Raw genomic sequence first — 17,080 nt, forward strand, 5'->3', positions numbered from 1 at the left:
AGCAGTTAGAGGGGAAAAAAGATAACACACATTTAGACATGCGTAAATCTCCAGATAACGTTGAAAAAGCGCGTGGAGTCATTTGATGGGAAGGCAATATTTCAATGAAAACGTTTTAAGCAAGTGATGAAAAGAAGCGTTTGGGATGACCCTAATGTCTCGTGTAAATTGATGTTCAAACAAAGGATATCTTTAGCCTGATGATAATTGATTCCAGAAGGCTGTTAGTTTTCATGCTGGCTAGCAAGGCTCAGCCAAATATTTATAGTCACTGATAAACATTTCAACAGTGTTTACGCCTTTACACCTTATAGAAGGGGTGGCCAGCGTTGGCCGATGAAGGCCAGATTTTTACAGTAACCTTGGATTATACACATGATCCCAAATTGATACATTAATTGTGAATATATCTCTTGTGGCTATCCTAAAATTCTAAAATGAAACCAACCTCGTGGATCAATGTTAGATAAATGAAATAATTATGAATATTGAGCATGTCAATCTAAAAACAAAATCTAAATTCAGCTAACTACAGGATGTCATTACCAAACCTTGAGAACTTGACTTTTCACAATGAAGCACAAACAATCAAATTAAAATAAAATGCATTTGTATAACAGAAATTATCTTTCCTGGCTTCCAGATGGAGAACTATATACGGGGACTATGAACAATTTTCAAGGCAACAAGCCCATCATCTACCGTAACCTTGGCAACAGGACCAGCCTAAGGACTGACGAATCCCTTGGCTGGCTGCACAGTAAGAATACATCTGTTCTGTTGTGGCTTTTTTTCTGGTAGCTTCTGCTGTTGATACCTCTATGTAAGATCGTATTGATTCAGACTGACTTTTGATAAAGATGTTACGCCATTGGTCCACACATGCAGTTTTCATTATCTAAATGCACTTCGGAAACACCCCCTACGTACATCTTCTTCTTCGATTGGTGCACGGCTCCGGCTAGTGCAGAATGACACTGCATTATAGTTGCGTCCAACCTCAAATACATCACTCCTTTGCTCAGCGATCTGCCCTGCCTAGTAATGAAGGCATTCGTTATAGTCCATTTGGCCAAATTAACTCCAAACGTATTTACCATCAAAGGTCCTGTATGGCAGTTGAATTGCACAGGTAAATCAAGTGGTAACCTGAGTTAATAGTTGGTGTGCTATCTAATTATTTAATAAATAATGTATTTTGTTTCCACGACTTTAAGAGTCTCCTTTAAAGACTGGCTAGTCCCAAGCGCTGTCCTTATCTGTGAATAAGGTAGCTAAGGATAGGAATGTAGCGCAATAGGCCAAAAACTAGCAGGTCACTGCCTGCTGACGTGTGATTGGTCTGGTGGGTTCCTCAACACCAACGCTCAACCCTAACTGGCTCGATGAAAGGAAACAAAGTGCTCCTCAAGATCCTCTTTTCTGGGATTGACTTAATCATCCATTATCCTACCAAACTTACCAGAGCTCTGAGTTGAGAAGAATTCTAGCCTCATTACTATTGAACGATACATCTGTACAAGCAATGATGTAGCTTAATAGTGAAATACGTATGCAGAGCTAGCAAACTGACTGTATATTACAAGTCATCCAAAATAAATATTTAATTTCTAAATTAAAAAAATAAACCCTTTATTCTACACTGGATTTGGAATGGTTACTTTGTTAGCCCTATGATTCAATGCCTGTGATTTCCACCCTCTAGCCGATGCAGCATTCGTGGCATCCTTCGATATCCAACATCCGGATAAGCCCAGCAACGGAAAGGTCTATTTCTTCTTCGAGGAGACTGCAAAGGAGTTTGACTTCTTCGAGAAGCTGACAGTGTCAAGAGTGGCACGCGTGTGTAAAGTAAGTAGAAAATAAATAACGTAGGTGTATGTGGAGGAAGAAAAATAGCAAAAGTGATTGTGAAAATTGCAATTGTCCCCAATCATTCATCTGTAGATTTTCTGCCGCTAGAAAAGCCTGCAGAAGTAGATTTAGAGTTGACGTATAATTATCAAGGACCCCCTGAATACATAGAGTTTGTGATTCCTAGGTCAGGGATTAATAAACAATCGACATAAAACAACCTAGGCAATCATTAATGAATGCCTAGGTTGTTTTATGTCGATTTAAGTAGATTTAGAGTACAGGCATAAACATAGTAATCTAAAATATATTAATCTCTGTGGCACATGTCTGGAAAATTGATGAATAGGAAAATGGTGTGAATGTCTACAGTGTGCAGGTGTAAGTCTGCACATCTGCCATTTATGTTTGTTTCTATAATTTGTAAATGGGGGATTAAGTCTGCATGGTAACTTTTCACCAAAAAGTAACATATTTGGTATAAGTATTATCAGGCTATAAAGTTACGATGTCATTATGAGTTATGGAATGGGACTTTCCTTCAGAAATCAAGATTGCATAACTGATCTCCTTATGAAATTTCCTACAACTGAGCTGTTTTCCCAGTACAAATTGGACCAGGCTTAACCCGGCGAAAAATTCTCCAGAAAGCCGTGAAGGTGCAGTCAGAGTTATCAAGTAGTAACCCAACGTCATTCTTTACTATTAGTTGCAATCGTAGGTTGATTAGATATCACATGGGTCCCACTCGAGGAACAACCCAACAGAACAGTCAATAATTCTGTGATGATTGCAGATACACTCAGTAGCGCAATTACTATACACTATTAAAATCGCCAATATGAAGATTAAGGCCTAGATTTACTACAGTTTGCTTTTGTACTCATGTGGTGCTGTGCAGTGTTGTGCTGCGCCCCGTGCCTTTATGACGGTAAAGCAGTGCAAACCTTTGCATCACTTTGTCCCACATCAACACCCACATAAACACTTTTATTTTTTTAAATTGTTTTTTTTTCAGAATTGTACAAGTATCACATTACATTTCGTCTCACATGGTCATGGATCAATGTGAAAAATGCTAAGGATTATCATGCATATCAGATTACTATCGCAGCCAATCACAGCAGCCCCGGGACTTGCCTATGCGTCTGGGCCTGGAGCAGCATTATAAACATGTCTTCATGCTTAACATGCAGTACAAGTAAATTTATAACAGTAAACAATACAAACAAAAAAACATGGCAGCAACAGGCAGTCGGATATTATTCCCCGTAGAATCCCTGATCAGAGAGCTGGAACTAGTCGATCTCCCCAGACTTCTGGGGCAGACCACCATCTCACCTGAGTAGAGGGTCAACTTCAATGCAGGCGTGGGGTGATAGTCGGAAGTGGCTCAATGTGACAATACAGGTATATAATCTAGCTAACCCTCAATAATAGCCATGCAGGTCCCCTGGACTCTTTCCTTGGACCTCTATCTCTCCTACATTCAGTGGTGCAGTGTGCCTTGTTCCCCGTACACACACCCTACATTCACAAACTTCATACAGTGTCAGTCAGACAGTGAAGGGACCAGCCTCCAGTGTCAATGCAAGTGAGGTGGAGTTCCCTGCCTGGGACGAAACCATTGCCACATCTTCCGGCCTCTCATCTGACAGCAGGTTCTCCAACATATTCCCCCAAGCCTCTAGATCTTGTCCTACATTCTCATCAGTGCACACTGAGCACAGGCAGGCAACGCTCCTCAGCCACGCCCCATTCACTCAAGTCAGCCCTCCATTTATCCAACCGGGTGGGTGTAGGGTGTGTCCAGTGTCTGCCAATACAGCATCTATCCAGCACATACTTATTTTTTTTAACCCCTTCGCTGCTGGCCCGTTTCCGCCGCTGTGCGGTAAACAAATGAACAGGGCGGGGCCGTGACGAACCCCAGCCGTCATCAGCACAAGAGCACCACGGAGCGTGACGGCTGGGGTTCGTCACCAGCATGCAAGGGGTTAACATAGTAAATAACCCCCAGATATTACAGTGCATGCTTTACCAAGCTTCTCTAAAATAAATTGTAAGTGTGATCTATCCACCTCATTCTCAGGTTACTTCAGTCACCTTGGGAAGTGCTTTTGGTGATGGAGATTTGCTCTTTGTACTTGACTGTGAGCTATTTGCATTTTTACAGGATTTATGAAGTGAGATCAAATCGTGAAGATAATTCGATACTCCAAGCTTACATTGGATGTCATTAGTTTGTTTCTTCTGCTCTGATATGTAACATCCGCCATTGCCAACTGTACTTGATAATCCTCTTCAAGTTTGTAGAGGTGCATTCTGTGAGGTGCAGCCCCTGGCATGCCATTGCAAAGGGTCACTAGTATATTGGTAAATGCCCTTTGCAAGCAGTGGTATTTGTGTGCAGTGTACTCAGAGCGTGACAGACTTTAAGGAAGTCTGTCATGCACAGACCATGGGCCATCCTATTGGCTCAATAGCTAAGTTCTCATAGACCCCACCAGACTCATAAGTGGGAAGCTGGTTCATGGGCCAACAACAAGTGAATCTAGTCTTCACCCGCCTGTAATAAACAGATCATAGACAAGTATACATTTTAAATGAATGCGTAACGTGTTGTTCATAAAGCCACAGGGCATATGTCTGAGGATGAAGAGTCTTTGCATTAGTGTTGTGTAAGAAGACTACTTCTTAATCATGGTGTTTTTTTTCTAGAGCGACACTGGCGGGGATAAGGTACTACAGAGGAAATGGACTACCTTCCTGAAAGCACAGCTGTCCTGTTCTACCCCAGAACACTTCCTGTTCAATGTCATACACCATGCTTTCTACCTGCCCGGTCCAGAGGGGAAGGCCATCTTTTATGGAGTCTTCACCTCACAGTGGTAAGCGTTTCTCGGATACCTCTCACTGTTGTAGCCGTGAAATGTCACGTTATTGTAGATATTTAGACTGCAGCCAATGTACGTGTACTGGGGAGTGCAAGTGTGGCCAATGAATATTTCACACTACAGACCAAGGGTGTTAGGATCTCCTAGGTTTTCTGAGTGTAGTTGATCAAGCATTAGGTGCTGCTGTTTGCAAGGTGTGGGTCTCATGATGGGAAAACAGAGTTGTTATACCTCCCGCGTTCTCCTGACAGTTGACACTCATTGCTCCAAGTTTGTTCTCTTCAACCCTATTTTCCTGTTTTATGATATACAATGCAGGGGGATTTGCAGTTGATGCTATGCACATAGAATGAAATATAAAGAACTTTGAGTTAGAACCATGCCTGACCCAAGCTTCCTAGAGTTTTTGCTTGATTTCTAACCTGCATGTGTAGCAGGTGATTACTGTGGAGTGGTTTAACAGGAAATCCCTTGGCAAACATTCTCCTAAGGCTGCTGTGTGTAGATGAGCAGAGCTCACATACAGAGGACATCTGGCATACAGGGAACAGCTTACTTAATTTTTCTGGTGGACAGCCAACCTACCCTCAGATTCCTCACCCTTTAAATACCCCCATTTGCCAGATTAAACCCAGAAACCTTTTTCAGAACAATTGCTCCTGGGAGCTGTAGGTTGCACCTCCAGACTAGGCAGGGCTTATTTCTTGTCTCCAGCCACGACAACGCGGGGGTGTTTATAGGCACCAACGGTATGTGGTGATTTCAGGGTACAACAGAGCATTCTACAACCTTAGATGGAAGGCATCAGTAACAAGTTGAGAATCGTGACAATGTGCAGATTCTGACATGGAAACATATTAATACCTAAAAGTCCGCTCCACAGAACAGAGAGAAGGGCAGCACCGTGAAGAATCGGCATTTAGAATATCCACAAGAAAGGTCATTACTGTGGGTAAGTAACTCATTCTTCGAACCACAGATTTCTCACCTTTTGGGTGCATACTAAGAAGTACCTCCCAAACGGTGGGGGTTCTGGGGAGTGCATTTCACACCAGATAATCCTTCAAGATGGATCAGGCAAAATGGCCCTTCATGAGGAAACTGAAAGTCAAGGCAGTAATGCCCGGTGAAGGTGTGGACACTTGTAGCCACCTGGGAACTGTACAGCACAGGAACACCCCTGGCCAAGCCCATAGTGGTGACTTTGGTAGTGGTAGAATGAACTATAAGTGCCTCAGAGAGCTTCTTTTTGGTAAAGGTATAGCACATGTTTAAGCAAAGAACCTACAGTCTGGTTAAGATCTATGTCTGGACTGTCCTTCACTTTTTAGCACCAGAAAACCCCACTAAAAGTGGATCATCCACTCAGTGTGCCTTAATCCAATCAATGTAAAAGCTAAGAGCTCACTTGGGGACCAAACAGTGTAGAGTCTCTTCCTGCTTACAGATTTATTGTGGAAATACGTAAGCAAGGATCGTGCTGGACTACTCAACATGGAAATGCAACACCACTTTTGGCAGCAGTGATGCCTAGTCTGAAACACTTGCTTGTTCAGAGTGTGGTGGTATATGGTGGTTCCACTAACAGCATTTGCAGTTTACTAAGGCAGCCCACAGAATTAATCACAATAAAAAAGACAGTTTCAAGGGTCATTAATCTCAAAGAACTGCTGTGCATATGCTTGAAAAGCAGGATTATCAGGAAGAGAAGAACTAAGTTAATGTCCAATTATGGCATTTAAAAAAGGCACAGAAGGAAAGATTCATGCATGCCTTTTCAAAAAATGCATCACAACTATAGACATATATAAAGTTGGCTGATAATGCAAATGAAGAAAGAGTGAGAGGTCTGACAAATAACCTTTAATGGTGCCCCCTGCCATGGCCACCTGTTTTTCATGGCAAGACAGGGTAAACAGGAACACATTAGAAAGTTTAGCCTGCAGCAGATCAATCCAGCGGTCCTCACACCAGGCCGCAAATGTTGCCAAGAGTCCAGAATAGACTGACTACATGGATGGCCGGCAAGCAGCCGAGATGACCTCCACCATTTCCGCAAGAACATTGAATCTGCTTAGAAGGTTCCTCTCAGTCTCCAAGCATGTATCTGTAGGTCATGGAGGCTTGAGCGTAGAACTCTTCCCTGCTGTTGCGAGAGTAAATCCTCCCAAATAGGTAAATAGAGCAGGGGGCAGATGCTCGGACTGATCAGGTTGGAGGACCAGACATTCCGAGCCCTCCTGTCCTTCATAACCTGGGAAAGCAGTGGGAGAGTTGGGAATGCATAAAGTAAATCATAGTCTCGTGGAAGGCAGAACCCCTCTCCAACGTACTTGAGGGAGAAAGTCTACAGTGCAAAAAGCTTGGCAATGAGCGATTTTGGAGGTGGTGAAAAGATCTATCCAAGGCACACCCCCACAAGGTGAATATGCCTCTCATAGTCAGCTAAATGACATCTGCTCCTGCTTCCTACTATTTAGGGACAGGCTCGGAAATGACGTGCAGGCCCAGCTAGAGCATCACAGCCTCAGCGCCTCCTTGCACAGCACCAGTGACCCAACTCTGTCCTGTTTCTTGCAGTATCATATGGTGGTCATGTTGTTTATCAGAACTTGCACAGAGTTGCCCTTAACACAAGGAATCTGTGCTGCCTTGAGACCCAGTCCGATGGCATTTAGCTCCAGAAGACTAAAAACTAGAGTCCTCTGATTTCTACCTCGTTTAGGTGGCACCAAAAGCCCAGAGTCAATGCATATGTCACCACTGTGAGCGTTTGATTGGGTAGAAAGAAAGGCCTGCCACAAGTCATGCTGGAATCCTTCATCCATCATTGATTGCCTGCGCTGTCTGGTCTGATGCACAGATGTTGTCCGAGAGGCACCCCAAGTGCTGAATCCACTGAAGAGCTCACATGTGCAAAAGGGCATGAGGCACCAGAAGGATACAAGAGGCCATGAGACCAAGAAGTCTCCTAACCATCCTGGCCAAGAAACAGGACCATACCGAAAACATCAGGATCATACCCTGAATGCCCCAGGCCAGCTGTGGAGGCGTAAAGTCCTTGAACGCCACCCAATGATCCCTCAGTAAGGGAACCCATATCACTAGCTGAAAAATACTTTGTCATTGCTGGAAGACCCTGAGGAAATAGGAGAGAGAAGATCATTTGCGGGTGGTTTGTGACTGTGACAAGCTTACCTTCAACTGCGTGTCATTGAGGCACAGGCATATATGCACTGCCAACCTACAATGATAGATGGCAACCTCTGTCATCTCCTTCATAAACACCATGGGGGCTGAAGGGCAGGTCAGGGAGCTGAAAGTGTACCTTCCCTAAATCATAGTTTATGAAACACCAGTGTGACTGCAGATTGAGTATATGAAAGTATGCGTCCTACAAATCCAAGCACCCCATGCGGTCCTCAAGATCTAGAGCGATGAAGACCTATGTCAGAATCAGCCTCTTGAATTTGTTCTTCCAAAGGAAGGCGTTTAGGAATAAAATGCCCAAAATCAGTTTGAGCCTGCCATCCTTTTTGGGCACCAAGAACTAACAGGAGTAACAACAGTTGCCCCTCTTCTCTTTCTGGCACTCTCTCTATTCCCTATTTGCCCAACACTGGCTGACTCTTTCTGGCAAAGAGGGGGCATGGTCTACTGAGATCTGCATGAAAACAGGAGGATCTGGGATGGGGGGTTGGTCATAACAGGAAGGGGAGGGCATGACCATAACTGATGAGCTGCATTGATCCAAGGTAACCGCGTTCTAGTTGGGCTTATAAAATCATATTCTGCCCCTCACCGGCTGCGGACAACTCCTGAAAAGGAAATCAGAGCAGCTTGGAGGCAGACGAAGAGTTAGACAAGAACTGACATGGTTGTTGGCGGCCATGTCTTCTGCCACCATCATGCCCCATGGAGTCTCAAAATGGCAGGACAGACTGCTGCATGGGCTAGGATGGCTGCTTCTAGTGGCAAGCCAGGCTCAGGGAGTAACCCTGAACTTCTGTTATTATTGAAGGATACTATACAACAGCAGAACGGGACACTAAGCAATGCTCTTCTCAGGTTGCATAAAATATTTTTTTTAGAAAGCAGATGTTCAGAGGAATTGGGCTGTCTCGACGCTGGTTACTCGAGTTTCTGTATGAATGTGTGGGCCCCGAGTTAAAAATGGAATATACCAATTGTTAAAGGTTGACCGTCAAGAGGAAGCCAAATCCATGTCAGAACCAAAAGTGGGTTTGGAAAGAACAAAGAGACATTGCAGCTCCTGATAGAGCAAGTTTGATTTATATATTTTATGTTATGTTACATTCCTCTTTATTGTTTTTGTATTCTGAATACTTGCTGAACCAATGTATTAGCCAAAGGATACCCTTGGGAACAACCAGTTTTTTATCTGCAAGTCTCCATATATTTATTCATAGAACATTTCACTTGTGTTATCTGCTGTGCTTGCTGTAGGGTTAATTTAAGAAGAAAATCGAACTTTATGTTGAGTGCAGCCCAATAATTCTTAAACAGTTATACCTGGGCAGAAGAGGTTACATTTGTGCAGTGCTTATCAGCTTGTTGAAATAGGCTTTGATACGATGTAAGGTCCGGAGTAGTCACCTCCTCACCAAATTTATTTCCCACAGTTCAGTCTTTCTCTCTCTTTGGACCGACAGACCTTCGCACCAGAAGTCTGGTACCCTAAGTCTCCCTGGGCTGTCATCACCTGCAAAGATGACGGAGAAGATGGTTTGTCATATGTTGCCTCACAGATGAACCTCACTTACCTGTTAAACTAATATTATCCTTTATCTCTTACCAGGCAGGTAGGAGGTTCCCCAAGCTCAGCAGTCTGTGCTTTTGACCTAAAGGAAATTGAACATGCCTTTGAAGGCAACTTCAAGGAGCTCAACAAAGACAGTTCGCGATGGACCACCTACACAGGACCTATTTCAAGCCCGCGGCCCGGCAGCGTGAGTCATACTTCTTTACCAAACTCCCATAATGGACCACGTCTTGCTTTTGCTCTATTCTCTACATCTAAAAGCTCCCAATGTTTTAAATATGTTTTCCTTTTGTCGACTTTCCTTGCAACTGTAGGCATGAGCAGGTCATAATTGTCCACTCTCTTGCTCTGTGTGTTGCTACAACATTGTGTTCCTTGGTTTAGAGCCGGGGTCTTCAAACCGGGGGCGGGCCCCCCTAGGGGGGGGCTTCAAGTGAGCCCAGGGGGGCACCAGGCTCCTGCTAAAATAATCATTATGCCGATAACAGTGCTTTGCCTTTGGTGAAAAAAAAGGAGCGGCAGTAAGCCACTCTGTAACGGGCCATCACTAACATCTTTTGCAATTTATATCCTGGCTGGGAGAAGGTGTCAAAAGGGAAGGAACTCCAAATATTCTACAAAACCTCCACCTCTATTTCTAATAATCACACTGTAGATACGTTTACACGTCAGTAAGACCTGCCTGACCAGAATAGTATATGTGGCAATCATGTATTTGATTGCATTTTTAAAACGGTAATGGAACTTAACTGTAATGTTTAAATAAGTCTAGACTTATTTAAATATTACCAGTTTAATATCATAATTGTGGAAAATTTTGAGGGGCGGCCCCAATATTTTCTTTTCAGTTGGGCTGTGGCATTAAATGATTTGAAGACCACTGGTTTAGAGGAATGTTGATGCCTCTTGGATATCTTCCAACAGTCGCTCCAATGCGTTACCTTAGTCATGGAAGCGAGTAAGATGATGGCTGGCGAGCATCCCTGCAAAACTGCATTGTCAATGCTTTCACACATTGGTTATTACATCAGCCCCGTTCCTGTTGATCTCTAACTCTTTGCGTTTCTAGTATTTCCCCCCCCCCCCTACCCCTACTGGGAGTCAGTTGTATGCACTTACTAAACCTTCCAATAGGAACTGTTTATATGTCCCGCTCTAATACACATTTATATCTTAAACTCTTCCTCAGAACCTGACTGTCTTACACCCAAATGTTTCTCTATCTTTTTGATATTTCACTTAATCTGGTGTTGGTCTCAGTCACCCAACCTCTGGTCTGGGGTTGCCTGTCTTCTTGTGCAAAGGAGACCTGGCTTCTCAGTTCAGGCTGAACTTTTCTCACTGGAGCAGGACCAAGGCGGCTGATCTAATTATGGCTGCTTGAAATGGCATTTCAGGAAAAAAACAATAATGTGGTTTTGCATAATTACCCATGATCAGGATTAATTCAAACAATCCACCCATCACTTTTTTTTGTTGTCCAAAGTTTCCAAAATGTGCATGCTAAACTTTAAACTCAAAAATGTTTTCATTTTTATGTGCAGAACAAGGGCCCACCTTTTTTTTGTTGTTATTTTAATTTGATATCTATTTGCCGACACACCAGTGACACCCATTGATACCTGCCAATTTAACTGCTGCAAATATGCTTCCGTTACTTCGCTGAATTGCCTCTTTTGTAAAAAGAAAACATCAATCCTGCTTCACTGGTCCCAGGAAATGGGCCGGATTTTTCACCACATGCAGATTTAGCGATACCGCGTGCTCCAGTAATTTTAGAGGTTGGAATAATCCAGCCCACTATGAGTTGGACCTTAAGGGTCCAATAAAAATGAGGAATTACAGGGGAAATAGTAATTCTGTATTGGATAACTCTGGTAACTCCTCATTTTGACCTGAATGCTCACCGTGATTTCAGGTAGTTTCTGCTTCTGACCTCTCAAGATAAATGCAGAGGCTTGCAGTGCTCCCCCATGTACAAAATTCTGATGGGACTAGCAACTGTTGTTTCCGAACCCCATGGGAATTCCATAGCCGCTCATAATGAAGGCCAAAGGGTGACCCATCTCCGGACCCTCCGTGCCCACCTTTCCTCTTATGCCTGCCACCTCCCATCCATCTATAAGGGGTGCTCTGCTCCTTCTCCTCTCAGCAGTGTCCCTTTTTCTCCCCAAATCCCAGCTCCTCCACCATTCCTTCCCCGGCGATGCCTTCATACTCCTCTTGTCATGGACCGGCTGCCGGTGGTACGGCTGTGGCAGCAGGCCCAACTCTGTATGTGGATCCCAATCGGACGCATTGTTTCAAAGTGGGAGACCATTTAAATTGTTCCAGCCAAGCAAACACTTCTGTATTGTTCAAATCTCTTTTCATAAGACTTGAGATCAGTGAACCCCTACAAAGGTCACACGCCGCTCACTGAAACACTAGTCTTTTCCAGTGGAGATGCATTGGGTGCTCGACACCATTGCCCATTGGTGTACACATTAGCAACACAACTTCCTTCCTGGTGGCCATACCCATCCCTAAAAAAAGAGTCTTGGATAAGGACCTCATGGCTCTCTGAGCCATATTTAACCTAACCACATCTGCACAGTTGCTAGGGTTAACTCTGTGTACACCCAATCCTCTGGGCAGGTCACATTTTTTTCTGCACCTTCTACTATTTTGTTCTTTTCTGTCTTGTACTGCTAACAGCCACTTTCCCTTGGAAATGCTCCACTCTTTGACTTTACCTGAGCACCCACTGCATTCCTCCACCTCTACATCCTGTTCCTCATGGACCAGTTAAACATGCTTTCACTGTATCTCTATCTTCCTTCTGATTCTACTCTCATTGCATTCCTGTGTCCTAATGTAAAAAGGATTCCCTTTTCTCCCTTCCACTAGTGCACACTGGGCTCGTCGTCAGATAAGGAGCTCACCTTCATGAAAGACCACTTCCTGATGGACAGGAAGGTCGAAGCAACAAACAGGCACCCACTGCTGGTGAAACAGAATGTGATATACACCAGGATTGCAGTTGATGCAGCCAAGTCCGCCTCTGGAGTGGTCTACAATGTATTATACCTTGGTACAGGTATGTGCTCAACATTAAAACATCAGGTTTTTTTCAACCAGTTATACCTTAGGAAGTTGCTGTCTCAAGTTTGAAAATAAGGACTTCTTCTTCTTGCATGCTTAATTTAGGAAATTGACCAACAGCCAAAGGGTTCCTAGTACAATGTTTTGCTGTTTCTTCCATTATTGTGACCACAAAAGAAGGCAGCTGGTAACACTCCCAGCTACCTGTTTCAGCACTGCCTGTGCTGATGTCCCAAATCCACCCCCCCCCCCCCCCCCCCCACCAGAATAAGCATTGCCTATGCATCATGCTTGTTCTGGAAATTTGTCCTTTTTGGGACATCTGCCGCCCACTCCGTGGTGCCATGACATGGGGGCATTTGCACCCTGTGTTTAAAAATATATTGTTTAGAGGTGCATTTACCATGCTCAATATACTGTTAAAGTGAATGTAAGAGAAGCACAACTTACAAATGATGCTTAGGGGTGTTTCTCAGCAAGGAAAACCACAAATATGTGGATATCTTAGAAACAATACACTTGTTCACATTGGCAATTATAAACTATTTTGTAGGCGATGTATGATTTCATATTGACATACATAATTGAAGCTGACCTCTTAGCAGCTAGACAACGCATGCGCAGGAAGAAAAACAGCCACACGTATCTATATGTAAAATTTGCTGTATATGAGCTCTACTCCATGAACAATGCAAACATTCAGCACACTCTTAAACCTGTCCGAACAGCTAACATGTCTGAAACAGATCCTATTCTAACAATATGTGCCATTCCATTTGCAAGAGCACAAGGATAAGCGGCCTGCCGGCTAGCGCAACTCACATTGGAACCGCCGAACAAATTTCCAATCCCAGCTTCAGCTCAACATCCTGTGATTCCCAACACACCACTCAATCTTCTTATGCCTATAAACGTTTAGCGTCTGGCTCTCTGTTGAAGTGATCTGATGCCCTCAGGCCTAATGTTTTAAAATTCAGCTATCTGGCCTATGTCATTGGCTAGTTAAATGTAGCTGCTGTGACGGGGTAACCATCGAGGCCTGTTGGCTTTATGACAGGGTTGTAATGGAAGACTATATATATATATAAGTGTGTGTGTGGATGTATAAATATACATATATATGGGTGTGTGTATACATAGATAGATAGATGGATAGATAGTTAGATAGATAGATAGATAGATAGATAGATAGATAGATAGATAGATAGATAGATAGATAGATAGATAGATAGATAGATAGATAGATAGATAGATAGATAGATAGATAGATATCCCTGAAACAACCTAGGGTTAAATCAAAGTTATAAATAGGGCCTTCTAATAATAAAAACAGCTACCATTTAAAAAAACAAACTGCAATTCACCATTTATACGAAACTATCCTAAGAATAAATTGCACAGCCATAGATCGTACATCTCATCATCTCATCGATGATGTAATATGTGGTTTCGTAAGCAGTGCATGTCAAAAGAAAAGTTCCAACTACACACTCACGAGTAAGACAATCACCAAATGTATGACGTGCTACAGTGGAAAGTTAATCCCTCTATGGATACTGCTTCGGAATGAAGATAGTGGCCTCTTCCCACCGTTGGGAGGAGTCACACTGTGCTCTATCAAGTGGCTGCTCCGAGCTTTCTCACAAAAAGAACACTAATGCAAAACAAACATTTGTCATCCACTCTTTGGATTTTAACTCCGCTTAAATAAATAAATAACATTCAATTCTTTTCACAAAAAGATTCTTCTGGAGTACATCAATCCACCTTCATGAGCACATATTGTGTTACTTTTATATAGATCATTTAAAAAAGGAAAATCACTGACGTCCACGGGGCAAGAGTCATTGCAAAGTATTCCATCTATAACTTCACATGTCCACGCGCCCAGATGCATTTCAGGCTAAAATAGCCCTTCGGTGGGGGATTAACTACAAACAGAGCAACAGAAAAGAAAGCTATGTAAAACCTGAAGCTGAAAACTCCACAAAAGAAATCACTTTGCTATTTTTTTGCAGAGTTTTATAAAGCATCACCTTGACCCAAAGGTATCAGAGCACTTTACATGAGCACCTGTGACGTTACAGAAGGACACATTAGTTTTTTTTGTTAGGCACGCTGAGATGAAGTGTTTTGCCCAGAACCACAGGATGTTGAGCACCCCTGGCAAGAGTCGAATCCTCTTCCCCAGCATTGAAGTCGACCGCTCTAGCCATAAGGCCACATCCTCTCTCCAATAAGTTATTGAAAGGCATGCCTGTTAAAAAACGCCAAACGACTTGCATATATTGCATTGAGCGAATGCACACCTGAACATGCTGCTTAAAATCACGTAGATGAAACGCTGCACTGTCTGTATTTCAATTTAAGCTGAATTCAAGTACAAAAAATTGATGATATATTTTGGTTTTGCATTCGTGTTTATTTTGTGTGAAAGCTCGGAGCTGCCATTAGTGCACAAATGGGACTCCTTCCAACGGTGCGAATTGTATGATAGAGGAACGCATGGCTAAACCACGCGTGCCTCTACCACACAGCCCGAACAACGAACGTGTCTTACCCACGCATTCCTTTACCACTCATGCCTATACCATGTAATTTCGGGATAAAGGCATGAACAGTAAAAGGGTATGCATCTCTAAGTTTACACTACTCTGACCCCCCTCCCTAAGCTACATACCCCCTACCTGCCCCCCTGTCCTGAGGCCCATATCCTTCCTTCGACCCCCTGCCAACCCAGCGCTGTCCCTAAAACAACCCTGAACCCCCCACTGTCCTTAGGCCTAACACCCTAACCCCAAATTTAAAAAATGACCCTACGCCATGTGACCTAAAAACTACCCCGAACTCCCCGAGACTAAATACTACCCCTACTTCCCCAGCCCTAAAAATTACCCCAAACCAACCCAGCCCTGAAAATTACCCCGACCACCCCTCCAGTCCTGAAATCAACCCCCCCAACCATACAAAATACCTCCCAGCCTGCCAAAACCCGGCCCCTGCCCCACTTATCTCACCGCTTTCTCTACTTCCTTATCCGAGGTCTTCCTGCTTCCAAGTTCTGCTGAGCTGCAGTCAACAGCTAGACCATGCACTGCCTTAACTAAATGTGTGGTTAAGGCAAGTGTGGTAGCGCTTGCTTAGTCGGAGCACGCATGGATGAGGCCGCGGTGTCCTGACTGTTTACCAAACAACATATTGGTAGCATGATTGGAAGCACATTTATTTTTACTGCTTTGGCATAAATATAGATACATGCATGATGCACCTATCTTTTTCCCATAGACAAAGGGTTCCTGCATAAAGCTGTTCTTGTGGGGAGAACGTCACATATCATTGAAGAGATACAGCTCTTCCTGAAACCTGAACCTGTGCAGAATCTAATGCTTTCAGCTGATAAGGTAATCTATATATTGCATTTGTAAATATTGACCGTAATGACAGCATGCACACAACCATTTATTTATGTTATAATGTAATGTCTCACCTGCCAGCCATGTCACAAAGTTTTAATTGTCCAGTAGAAGTGCTCTATTTTAGAGTCACAGTGGTAGTAATGTCGTGAGTCCCACAAAACTTTGAGGATCACACCCAGTATGTTTCCTAAGCTCAGAGAGTAACCTCTTACCTTTGCTGCGAATAGGTAAACTGACAGGTGTTTCTCTAGCCCCTACCACTGAGCTATGCCTACGTGCAATAGGGATGGTTAGAATCAGAAACACCTGTCCTAAAACCCCTTGTTTCTAACAATAAAATAAAAAATGACCGAAATCCACCCCAAAATTCAATGCACACACATGTTGGTATTTTATAATAATTTTTAATTTACGGCATAACCTACGAGTACGTGTTATCATCATCATAATAAATATCTTGGTGATTAAAAATAAGATGACAGTGAAAACTATATGAACCCAAACAGTATTTATCACACATCTCTAACTGGTTAGTCTAAAGCCGGCTTCTCTGAGTAGCTCGTGAGCTACTGGTAGCTCTTCAGGTACTTGTAAGTAGCTCTCTTGTGTGCAGCCCGGCTTTATAAATTAGACCCTTTTGCTTGCTTGAAAGTAATATATGTATACCAAAATTTGAAATTGTGTTTTTTTAATGAAAATATATGTATTTTCTGAACTCATAAGCTGATTTTAAGAAAAAGAAACTGGTTGAATTTCCAAAATGTAATTTCAGCCGAGGTGAGTGATAACGAATGTCGCATTATTTCTAATATTATGACCTTGGTGCCAGCAGCATTGCAGCTATGGCTGGTATGCCATACTGTTGCAGATACTTTCCAAACCAACAAAGCATTTCTTTTTACATTACTGCAGGCAATCACGTCTGATGTACTGTGGTAGCTACTAATGTAATTGCCCAACATGGTAACGGATACAACTCTACTATTAAAAGCACGGATGGTTTTCATTAAACGTCAGTATCTCTTGTTTTTTAAAAATATTTCTTT

At 43.0% G+C, this 17,080-nt stretch overlaps 1 protein-coding gene across 3 annotated transcripts in view; it reads left to right on the plus strand.

Annotated features, from left to right (window-relative positions):
• The window catches only part of SEMA4A (semaphorin 4A), a 257,107-nt gene that overhangs the window by 223,121 nt on the left and 16,906 nt on the right, over positions 1-17,080 (plus strand). For all 3 annotated transcript variants that reach the window (XM_086947658.1, XM_086947657.1, XM_086947656.1), the window contains exons 7-12: positions 644-760; positions 1,706-1,851; positions 4,576-4,745; positions 9,571-9,721; positions 12,424-12,613; positions 15,904-16,019. In XM_086947658.1, the coding sequence (XP_086803784.1) occupies positions 644-760; positions 1,706-1,851; positions 4,576-4,745; positions 9,571-9,721; positions 12,424-12,613; positions 15,904-16,019 (890 nt within the window). The remainder of the gene's footprint in view (positions 1-643; positions 761-1,705; positions 1,852-4,575; positions 4,746-9,570; positions 9,722-12,423; positions 12,614-15,903; positions 16,020-17,080) is intronic.

The sequence above is a fragment of the Lissotriton vulgaris genome, chromosome 12 (assembly GCF_964263255.1).
Source record: "Lissotriton vulgaris chromosome 12, aLisVul1.2, whole genome shotgun sequence".
Classification (NCBI taxonomy): domain Eukaryota; kingdom Metazoa; phylum Chordata; class Amphibia; order Caudata; family Salamandridae; genus Lissotriton; species Lissotriton vulgaris.